Raw genomic sequence first — 9,590 nt, 5'->3', positions numbered from 1 at the left:
AGCTAAGTAAAGTTTATAAACTTAAATAAAAAATACTTTATAATTAACTATATTTTACTTAGTATATTCTACTAAGTAAGATATAGTATATTATTCTTATTAATAATATAATAATAGTACTTATTTATAAAGTATATAGTAAAGAGAGAGTTATATAATATTTATTTATTTTATTTCTAATATATATCTTTTTATACTAAATTAATTCTAAACTATTTTAGAAATAATTTACTTAGAAATAGTACTTAACTACCTACTAAAACTACTACTTTTAAAGAGAGTAAGTATATACTTAGAAGAAAAGTCTAAAAAGAACTAATAAGATTTATACTTATTCTCTTTATTCTAGAAGAAGGTATAGTCTAAATTTATTAGAAATAATTCTAAATTATTCTAGAAATAATCTAAATAAAACTTACTATAAATAAAGTCTATATTTAGACTATTAATATTATACGCCTAGTAGAGAAGGTTATCTTTAGTCTAATTATTATAATAGTCTCTAACTATATTAGTTATAGTAGTAAAGTTAAGCTATAAAAGTTAGAAATAATTTACTTATTCTCTTTCTAAATTATTAATCTAGATAATATTTTAGAGAGAGTATTTCTAGTCTTTTTAGTTTTTCTTCTTTTCTTTATTATCTAGTATAGTAGTAGAGTTTTTAAAATTATTATAGTTTAAATTATTTACTAATTAATCTAACTTATAGTTTAAATTACTTAATAAATAATTTAACTTAAACTTATTATTAAATTCTATTTAAGTAAAAAGCTATATAAAGGCTAAGTTAGTAGAAGAAGTAGAAGAGTTAGTAGAAAAGATAGTAAAAAAGTTAGTAATAGTATTATAAGTAGCTATAGTCTAAATATAAAAACTTAGGTTAAATTAATTAAGAATTAATTAAGAAGTAATTTAAATAAACTTACTTATCTTAGCTTAGATTAAAGTATTAGTAAAATTTCTAACTTACTTAGTAAATACTATTCTTAGCTAGTAAGCTTAGTATAAGTAGTTTTTAAGCGTAGCGTAACTAGTATACTTCTACTAAAAGAAATATTAGAAATAATTAAAAAATAATTTAAGAATAGTTTATACTTTATAAAGAATTTTATCTTAGATTTTAATATAGTAGTATAGCTAACTTATATAGATAATTAGCTTATTCTATATATTAGTAGTAAAAAGTAGATACTTAAATAAGTATTAGTTAAGCTAAAGAAATTACTTATAAGTAAGCTAAATTTATTAAAATTATTTATAAATTAATTTAGAAATAGTTTATATATTTTCTTAAAAAATACTTTAAATTTAGTAAGCTATTATAAGTAGTATAGTTTAGTAGAAAAGTTTAGTAGAGTTATATTATTATTATTTAAGTAAAATTATTCTAAAAATAATTTATAATTAATTTACTAAAGCGCTATTTTAGCGTACGTATTAACTACGCATAGATGCTTTAGTATACTATATCTTAGCGCGCCCTTAGTTAGATAGCCTGCATCCTGCCCACGGCCCCAGGAATCTCTAACAACGTCATGCCACGGCCACAGTACCACGGAAACCAGACAAATCACCATGACCTCGGCACAAGACGTTCAATCGCTCCTGCGCTTCCTATCGCAAGACGCCAAGGTCCCCCTCGCCCAAGCTCTATCCAAAATCAAAGACCTCCAAGCAGCGAACCTCATCACGTAAGCACGTGACAGCGTACCACCGCGTCATTTCCCTACTGACAACCATGCAGTCCATCCGATATATCCAAGTCCTCCCACGAAACCCTCAAAACCATCTTCGCCGACGAGAAAGTCGCGCGCTCGGTTCTCAATGCCGCCAAACGACAGTCTAAAAAGCGCACCGCAGATGCTTCCTCTGCTACACCTGCGCCTGCGTCAAAGAAAGCTAAGGCAACCTATGGCCAACCTCTGAACGGCGCGGATCTCGAGGCTTCGCTCGCGCTGCCAGAACCTGAGTTAGATGAGGACATACTTGGCTCATCTGTTGTCTATACGAATCGCGCACCACTTGTCCTCGCTTTCGCAGTGACGCTGCTCAAGTTCACGATGCCAAGCCAACCTATATCCAGTCGCCTGAGCCTAGCACAAGCCGTGACCTCTATGAACAGTAAGACGAAAGCCGTCAATATTGGTCTGGAGAAAGGGAAGCCGGCGGAAGAAGAAGGCTGGGGTGAGGGGCAGCCGCTGGTACGGATCATGACAAGGGAGGTGAGGGTGATGAAGAGGTGGGGGTATGAGTGGAAAGATGAGGCGGCGCAGAAGACTGTGAAGTCTGAGGGAGGTGAGGAGAAAGAGGACGAGTCGAGGGAACCGGCGCTCTGGGGCGTGGACCTTGAGGCCTTGAAGAAGGCACAAAACTCGAGGGTTGGCTCGAGTAATCTGCCTATTTACACTGCGCAGAGCGCAAGGGCGTACCTTTTGAGAGCGTTTGAGACACCCGCTGCGGAGTTAGTCAAGAAGGAAGATAGAGATGTTGATGTCAAGGTCGAGGGAGCGCCAGCATCAAAACCGAAGGGGAAGCGAACAGCTGCTACCATTGCAGCGGAGAAAGAGCGGAATCTAGGGCTTTTGCTGGGCGCACTGGAACTCCTGTATGGGTCATGGGCAAAAGTATTGAGTAAAGAGGACCTGGATAAGCGCGCTTGGGGCTGGTATGTTCGCGTTCGACCAGAAGTAGCTCAAGGAGCTGCAGGTTGGGGTGGTAAAGGGAATGTCAAATTGTGCGACATTCTGGCCTTGAGGCGACCGCCTAGTTGATGAGAAGACACAGACACATCCACCTTCTTTCCCATCCTGTTAAATTTCCTACTTCTACAGCTTGAACTCGGCATTACTACGCTCCCAACCCACTCCACCCCCATCCCTCCGTCCTGCCAATCTCTCCGCCAGCCCAAGTTTCTTCTCCCTATTCCTCTCCGTACACAACTCATACACCGTACTCAGGTTCAACACCAGCGAGTGGAAAGGCGAACTATCGTCTACCAGCTGACTGAGTATGTCTCTGGCATCCGATATCCGACCCGTATAGAGCAGACACACAGCCAGATTCTGCGCTACCATTGCATCTTCAGGGAACTCTTCGTGGAGGGCTTGGAAAGATTCGGCAGCGGCGGCGTAGTCGGAGTCGGCGAGCTGGATGAGCGCGTTCAGCGTGCCGTCTACGAGGGCGTCGGCTGAGGCGGAGGATGCGCGGGCGAGACAACGGCGTGCCGATGCCATGTCTCCGACTCTGAGCCAGACGAGTGTCTCCATAAGCGATATCTCCCGTGTCTGATCGCCGTCCGCAGCGAGGGTTGCTAGATGTCTCCCTGCGCCCTCGAAATCGCCCATTTCCACCAACACATTCGCAACACGAATACCGCAGTCTCGTAGCCGCGATCGCCAGGTCGCTTTATCCTCATCCGAACCTGCTTTGAGGATGCTCTCCCTGCATTCGCGTGCGAGTTCGTAGTACCCCATTATGCCCTTGCGCCATTCTCCATACCCCAATGCAGCTAGTCGTACGACAAGGAGGCGAAGATCCCAGGGTACGAGGTGTGCGTTTGTGAGGGGGTGGCGGTAGAAGGCGCTGTTGAGGTCACCCAAAACTTTGGATTCCTGCGCGGCGAGCGCGTGTTCTTGGAGTAGACAGAGGCATGCTAGACGTACGTGGATGAGGTGTAGTAGGGTGTCGTGGTCGCCTGGAGCAGCGGAGATGAGGTTGCGTGCTGCGGCGATGGCGGCGAGACGGTAATGGCCTGATAGGAGAAGTGTGTCTATGGGCGAGGATATCGGCGGGGCATGCGGCGCATTGAGGAACGGAGGCGGGACACTGGTAACTGGCAAGACGTGATATGCCTGCGGGTCCTGGAGGAAGCTGAAGTCCTTGTGGGGGATGTCGTCGATGCCGCGTGTTGGGCCCTCATACGACGGCTGCGGGGAAGGTTGAGGCCGTGCTGGCGACCGAACGCGCGCAGGCAGGGTGGCGGTACTCTCAGCGAGAGGGCTGCATCATTGTGTAAGCGCGTGTCTTGTATCCGTATCATCTGCCGGCTGAATAAACTGGGCGCATACTCGTCTATAACGATGTCATCGGCGTCGAGTGGACCCTTTGTCGTACGGCGCGTCAGGGCGGCTGTTCTCTCGATTAGTCATGCCAGAGCACACGTGAAGAGCAATCAACACACTTCGCCGTCGCTCGTCGCCCGAGGCAGCGCGCCCATGGCCTCGTCCAGGGGGAACTTGCATCGTGTCTATGGTGTTCCCACCGACTAAGACGGCTGTCACAGCGCTCCGATGTTCGGCAGCACTCTTTCGAATTGCGGGGATCGCCCAATCAAGACCCCTGCCACCGGGGCCAAACGACTCCACTAACTTTTCATATGCGCCACGAACCTGGGCCCGACGAAGACTCAAAGGCGAACGGCCAATTGACTCAAAACCGTCCGTCAGCTTCCACTTTCCTCCCACTCTCTCTCCCACGTCGCTCTTGCTTTTGCCGAATCTCCCCTCTGTGCGTTATTAATACACCGTCCTGAGTGGACGTCATAATCGCCATGCAGCAGTCACGCACACGAGCTGTAAATGCTCTCAAGGGCAACCGCAACTTTTCCACCTCCACACAGCGACTCGCCGTCTCACCTTTCCGCAGGCCCGCGCAGGCCGTCTCGAGTAAAATCACCCAGGAAGATGCGAAGCGACCGCAGAGCACCCAGGCGGCGGCCCCACAAACACAACCGCGCTCAAGACCGTCGCCCGCCTTCAACCGTGAGGACCACAAGGATGTCCAGCCGCTGAAGCCGTACCGCTCGCCTGCAATGGACCACTCGTTTGTTGGCATGACCGGTGGAGAGATCTTCCACGAGATGATGCTCCGCCAGGGCGTCAAGCACATCTGTATGACACATCTTACATGCTTACATGAACTGCATGCACCAAACTTCAAGTACTGAGTACTAACACCTCCCAGTCGGCTACCCCGGTGGTGCGATTCTTCCCGTCTTCGATGCGATCTACCAGTCAAAACACTTCGACTTTATTCTGCCACGCCATGAACAGGGTGCCGGCCACATGGCAGAGGGTTACGCCCGCGCGAGTGGAAAGCCCGGTGTTGTGCTCGTTACCTCTGGACCCGGTGCCACCAACGTCGTCACACCCATGCAGGATGCCCTGATGGACGGAACACCCCTGGTTGTCTTCTGCGGTCAGGTCGTTACCAGCGCAATTGGCTCCGATGCTTTCCAGGAAGCTGACATGGTCGGCATTACAAGGCCCTGCACAAAGTGGAATGTCCTCGTCAAGAACGTTGCGGAACTTCCGCGGAGAATCAACGAGGCTTTCGAGATTGCGACTAGCGGACGCCCAGGACCCGTTCTCGTCGACTTGCCCAAGGATGTCACTGCCAGTGTTCTCCAAAGAGCTATTCCCATGAGCAGCACCCTCCCCACCACCGTCAGCGCTGCGACCATCGCCGCGCGCGAGCTTAGCAAGCAGCAGCTGGACCACTCCATCCGCCGCTCCGCCGACTTGATCAACATGGCGAAGAAGCCCGTCATCTACGCTGGACAGGGTATCCTCCAGACCGAGAACGGACCCCAGCTCCTGAAGGAGCTCTCTGACAAGGTCAACATTCCCGTAACCACCACCCTGCAAGGCCTGGGAGGATACGACGAGCTTGAGCCCAAGTCCCTCCACATGCTCGGTATGCACGGCTCGGCCTACGCCAACATGGCCATGCAGGAAGCCGATCTGATTCTCGCTCTCGGTGCTCGCTTCGATGACCGTATCACTGGTACCATCTCCAAGTTCGCGCCCGCGGCAAAGGCAGCAGCGGCTGAGGGTCGTGGTGGTATCATCCACTTCGAGATCATGCCCAAGAACATCAACAAGGTCGTGCAGGCGACCGAGGCTGTCGAGGGTGATCTCGGTACGAACCTGAAGCAGCTCCTACCTCTCGTCAACGAGGTTCCCGAGAGACCTGAGTGGCTCGGACAGATTGCCGCCTGGAAGGAGCGTTTCCCATGGGCCTACGAGAAGGAGGGCGAGAACGGCCTCATCAAGCCGCAGACCGTCATGGAGAAGCTCTCCGACCTCACAGCCCACCGCAAAGAGGAAACCATTCTCACCACCGGTGTCGGCCAACATCAAATGTGGTGCGCCCAGCACTACCGCTGGCGATACCCACGCACCATGATCACATCCGGCGGTTTAGGAACCATGGGCTACGGTCTCCCCGCCGCCATCGGCGCCAAGGTCGCGCGCCCAGAGTGCACCGTCATCGACATTGACGGCGACTCCTCCTTCAGCATGACGCTGACAGAACTCTCCACCGCCGCCGAGTTCAACATTGGCGTCAAGATCATCATTCTCAACAACGAGGAGCAGGGCATGGTCACACAATGGCAAACTCTCTTCTACACCGACCGCTTCGCGCATACCCATCAGCGCAACGCTGACTTTGTTAAGCTCGGTGATGCCATGGGTGTACAGGCCAAGCGCTGCATTAAGCCTGAGGAGCTGGAAGACAGCCTCAAGTGGCTGTTGGAAAGTGATGGCCCGGCTCTGCTGGAGGTTGTTACCGACCAGAAGGTACCTGTGCTGCCTATGGTACCAGCCGGAAGTGCGCTGCACGAGTTTATGATTTACGACGAGAGTAAGTGATATCGAATTTCGTGGTGTAGTGACTAGTGCTAACGTAATCGCAGAAACTATCAAGGACCGCAGAAAGCAAACTAAGGAGCGATCGGGTCGTTAAGACTTGTTCCCTCTTTGTCAGAGTTGTTTGATTCCCGTGTAACTTCATTCGTTGTGTATATTCTTGGGTCGGGTCGGTACCGGCGTTTTTCTTGTTAGCTTAGCATATGTTTGGTAGGTTGCACGCATGCAACTTGGTTTCCATCGACGGAAAAGTCAAAAGCGAGATATCAGTCGCGTTTTATGTTCCAAAGTAAGAGATGGATTGGAAGAAGAGTGGAACGAGAAAGTGGAATACTATTTTGTTAACTGCATGTGTCGTGTTGTTGTTGGTCATGTGGGGCGCGGGTAGGGTGAATTGTGGTATGAGCTTGACAATGAGGATCGCAAGGTCGCTGACTTGATGGAATCGCGAGTATCTTCTTGTGTGGGTGATGTTTGGATACGCCGTGAGTGGTCTTGGTATTACTTTGTATCCACCCTCTTTCGTCGCAGAACCATGGTATGCTTCAAACGATAACTTTTCATCAATTTCAGATTTATATAAAACTAGAGGGAACAATGCACAAGTTCACATCATCCATCCCAAAACACATTCACATCTACATTCACACAAAAGCCTTCACTTCAAAACCTCTCCAGAACCCCTGGAGTATACAAAGCCACCACACCACACACCACACATCCCACCACCACCCACTCCACCGTAGCCATGGGCTCAACAGCAACATCCCACTGCTGGCGCGGCCGCAGCACCTCCATCTACGCCAACCTGCCTCTTGCGGAGTCATCTGAAGATATGTTCGACTTTGTATTTGGCGACCAAAAATATCCATCGAATATATCCTCATCGGCAGATATGGCGGTGGTCTCCAGGCTACCGCGTAAGGAGGTGTGCGGAGCGGGGAGTGGCGGTGTAGGCGGTAAACTGGGATTTGCGTCGGATATATCTGAAGCGGAGAGTATGTCGGTATACTCCAGCCTACCTCATACAAAGCCACCCGCAGCGGAAATAGACACTGTAGTCCGCAAACCGAAAAATGACATCTCGATTTTCGCTACGCCGCTTCCTGAGTTCGTCTTGGAACAACGGCAACGTCAGATCTCCAGAGACTCAAATGGAAGTACACCATCCGCCCAACCAACCCCCTCGTGCACGATCATAGAAGAAGGACGGGAGTGGTACGGCTACCGCGACGAAGGCATCCGTCAAGCCGCGGCGATGTTCGGTGTGACTGGGCCTTGGATCCGTCCGGGCAGCGGCACCGAAGACGTGGATGGTATCAAGGGGACTGAAGGAGAAGGCAAGGAGGAGGGGAGGAAAGGGAAGCCGTTTTGGCATGGGAATGGGCGGAAGGTGGGGGTTGAGGAGAGGGTGCAGGAGAGGTGGATGTGTGTTGGAGGTGAGGAGTTTGGTGTTGTTGATGAGTTGGTTGTTGGGGATGAGGGTGTGGAGGGGGATAGTGCGGACGATGATGCTAGCACATTGGAAAGCGATGAAGACGCCAGAGAGAGGCCGTGGTGGAGTGTCAGGTGGAAGAATGTCTTTAGTATGCTGGGATGTGGTGTTCTGGCGTAGAGATAGGGGTTTAATATTGAATGTCGTGAAGCAACATTGTCTTTATAAGTCTATGGTATACATGTAGGCGTGAGCTTGTAATGTCTTGAATCGAGAAGTTTATGATGTCGATATGAAATCTGGGATGTAATGTTGATCTTCGCTGTTCGTTAAGGCCTGTTCCGCTTATCGCGTAGGGAGATGTGCGGGCACGGGTCAGGGGATCGTGTGCTTCGCATGCTGGACCATCGGGAAGTCTCTGTTGATCTGCGTGGCGAGCTCGATATCTACAATAAGGATCAGTGAGGTGTCAGATCATCAGAGACCTTCCGAGTGCGCTTACCCTGGCTCTCGCGTTGATTGTCACGATTGTTGTGGTAGTGGCGTCTAATGAGACGACCGATGATGAAGAAGGATGGAGAGCATGCTGTAACAGCGGCCACGATAGCGATGATGCCCTCGGCCGTCAGTGGAGGCATGGTGTTAGGATTGATGTAAGGAGCGATGATTTGTCAAGATCGTGGGTCGTGAGGGAGGTGAATGACATGGAAGCGTGGGTTAAAGCCACTATTTATTACAGCAGCAGAGCCTTATTGGAAAGTTCCTACGGTGTATACAGGAGAGCATTGGGCCTACGTAAAATCTGGATTCGAGATTGTCCGATGGGTCGAAGCGTCCTCCTCGCAACTCAGCCTTGCCGTGGGTCACGACGGTTACAGACGTGAATCGTGCCGGTCCAGTAGATAGACCAAGATCAACTCAACTTACAGGCGCCGACTAGATGCTGGCAGGTGTATACTGGTCTAGAGGTTCCATTCAACTTGATAGACTGCCAAGGATCGTAATGCGTTCTCCCAACGACTCGTAGTGTGTCCGTGCGGTCGTGCCTGAACGGTTCACGCTCTGATTTGACGAGACCCTGAGCATGAAGAGCATAATTGGAAGGACTTGATGGATCGGAAGGCAATGTATGCGGTGCGATCTCGCGGAAGAAGGCGTGGCATCGCTTGTGTGACGGATAGGGTCACACAACAGATCTGTTTCGTAGCGGTGTAAGGAAGTGACAGGGAGTTTTCATCTCCGCCGACAGCTGTCTATGATGCCGAGTTTTGTCCTGCAACACAACTCGCTAGGTACCCAATCGACGAATCAGTCTTGTGACAGCACGTGATTGACCTTGACCGGAAGTACGCTCGATGAGACATGGGTACAAAGCCGGCCGAGAAGAATGCAAACCTACGGGGAGTACGTTTCGGTTTAGTATTTGGTCAGCAGTGTAATGCTCTGCCAACAGAAAGAGTATAAGCTATCCGTAGCCATGGAGCGATGCAGCGAGTGCACTG

General features: G+C 49.2%; 3 protein-coding genes across 3 annotated transcripts; 2 read left to right on the top strand and 1 right to left on the bottom strand.

Moving 5' to 3' along the window:
- Positions 1-1,578: 1,578 nt before the first annotated feature.
- J4E83_010911 (uncharacterized protein) lies at positions 1,579-2,774 on the top strand (the record flags this gene model as incomplete). The annotated part of the gene is made up of 2 exons (XM_049337789.1): positions 1,579-1,694; positions 1,748-2,774. 2 exons carry the CDS (start codon positions 1,579-1,581, stop codon positions 2,772-2,774), a joined length of 1,143 nt encoding a protein of 380 aa, XP_049183144.1.
- A 54-nt stretch (positions 2,775-2,828) lies between these two features.
- Positions 2,829-4,244, bottom strand: J4E83_010910 (uncharacterized protein; the record flags this gene model as incomplete). The annotated part of the gene is made up of 3 exons (XM_049337788.1): positions 2,829-4,002; positions 4,071-4,131; positions 4,184-4,244. 3 exons carry the CDS (start codon positions 4,242-4,244, stop codon positions 2,829-2,831), a joined length of 1,296 nt encoding a protein of 431 aa, XP_049183143.1.
- Positions 4,245-4,552: 308 nt separating this feature from the next.
- On the top strand, positions 4,553-6,750 carry ILV2_2 (Acetolactate synthase, mitochondrial; the record flags this gene model as incomplete). The annotated part of the gene is made up of 3 exons (XM_049337787.1): positions 4,553-4,892; positions 4,966-6,648; positions 6,701-6,750. 3 exons carry the CDS (start codon positions 4,553-4,555, stop codon positions 6,748-6,750), a joined length of 2,073 nt encoding a protein of 690 aa, XP_049183142.1.
- Between the last annotated feature and the right edge of the window lie 2,840 nt (positions 6,751-9,590).

Source organism: Alternaria metachromatica, assembly GCF_023757995.1.
Source record: "Alternaria metachromatica strain BMP 0045 chromosome Unknown scaffold_54, whole genome shotgun sequence".
Lineage (NCBI taxonomy): Eukaryota > Fungi > Ascomycota > Dothideomycetes > Pleosporales > Pleosporaceae > Alternaria > Alternaria metachromatica.
This window is presented reverse-complemented; position numbering and strand designations above follow the sequence as displayed.